General features: G+C 57.1%; 1 protein-coding gene across 1 annotated transcript, besides 1 other annotated feature; it reads left to right on the top strand.

Moving 5' to 3' along the window:
• Positions 1-1401: a sequence feature (areas not merged during assembly with more than two copies in the genome that could not be assigned to a particular haplotype).
• On the top strand, positions 645-1088 carry Tc00.1047053464415.10 (uncharacterized protein; the record flags this gene model as incomplete). The annotated part of the gene is made up of 1 exon (XM_797209.1): positions 645-1088. One exon carries the CDS (start codon positions 645-647, stop codon positions 1086-1088), a length of 444 nt encoding a protein of 147 aa, XP_802302.1.

Genomic DNA, 1401 nt, shown 5'->3' with positions numbered 1-1401 from the left:
GCGGGATGGCAGGAAATTTTGTTGCCGCGTGATGGATGGATGAGGGTTCGCTTGCGCGTGTGCGTAGTGTGGTGGCCGCGGTGTTTTGCCATTTCCCTGGGGCTGTAGCGATGAGCTTGGGGAGATGGTGGTGGATGTCTTCTCCTCCTGCATGGTGGGTGGCTGCTGGCGTTGTGTGCCTTCCTTGTGTGGATGCCGTCTCGTGGTGTGTGAACTGTGCGGCTGGGCCTGCTGCCCTCTCCTCATGCTGTCTGCTCTCACTCGCTGTATCCACTGCACTCCGTCACTCTCCCTCCCGTTCCATTCCTTTTCCTTCTGGCTCACGGATCAGCTCACTGACACCAGCGACTCCACTACGGGTGATGGTGATGATGACTGCGATGATGACGATTGTGGCGGTGCGGCACCGTGTCTGTCCTTTCGCTCTTGTGCTTCTACTGCTGCAGTTCCGTGTGTGTGACGGCGACTGGGAGCCCGAGTCTCTTTTCCTGCGGGTGTGATGCGCGCGGTGGATGTGTCGTGTGCTCCGAGTGACGGCAGCCTGAGCTATCGCGTGCGTGGGTGTGTGGGCGTGGAAGTGGTGTTCTGCTGCGACTGCTGAGGCTCAGCGTGAGAATTATACGTTCAGTGGCTTTGATTTGCGCATGCATGGCAGGAATGGTGAGCTGGGTGCTGTGTGCCGTGTGGCCAATGCGGTGCACACATGTAGCAACTGTGCTGCCAGCTGTGCAGTGAAAGAGGAAGGGGCCACCGTTGCCTTCACGATGGATGTGACGACAAATAAATGCGCGGGCCCTTATGAATTGTGGTGGCGTCAATTTTCTCCCGATGGAACCATCCATCCGCCTGCACGGAGCAGCGATGCTGACCGGACGGGCATCTGTCAGTTGCCGCCACCCCGTGAAGGGAAGGATGACACAAAATCCTGTGGGACAACTGCGCCGCAAGTGAATGCTGAGCCGTCACGTCAGTACGAGGATTGGCGACAGTCTGCCGCGGCTGACGGACCCAACACCGTCGACCAGAGTCCCGCATCCAGCACGGCGACCAACACGTCCGAGAAGAGGCCTGAGTTTGCCTTTGGTTGAAACAGAATAATGGCTCGGACACCACCCGAAAGAAGGCCCACGCCTGTCACCGAGCCAAAGGGGGATCCCATTGATGATGGGATGAGTGGTTCAATAAATGTTGAGTTACTGCACGGAGTCGATCTACTTGTGCTGCAGACGACGCTGGTGCAGCCGAAGGATGGGATTGTTCCAGTTACGACGAGGGATTCGTTTGCCTCACCCTCTCCTGTCAGTGCTGGTGGAGTAATTGCTGCTTTCGTCGAGGGTCACATGGATGCCGAATATCAAGGTGGTCAATTAATTAAGCTCTTTTATTCTGAGTGGTTGCGGG

Source organism: Trypanosoma cruzi, genomic scaffold, assembly GCF_000209065.1.
Source record: "Trypanosoma cruzi strain CL Brener 1047053517179 genomic scaffold, whole genome shotgun sequence".
NCBI lineage: Eukaryota > Euglenozoa > Kinetoplastea > Trypanosomatida > Trypanosomatidae > Trypanosoma > Trypanosoma cruzi.
The sequence above is the reverse complement of the archived record's forward strand: the minus strand, read 5'-3'. Positions and strand labels throughout refer to the sequence as shown.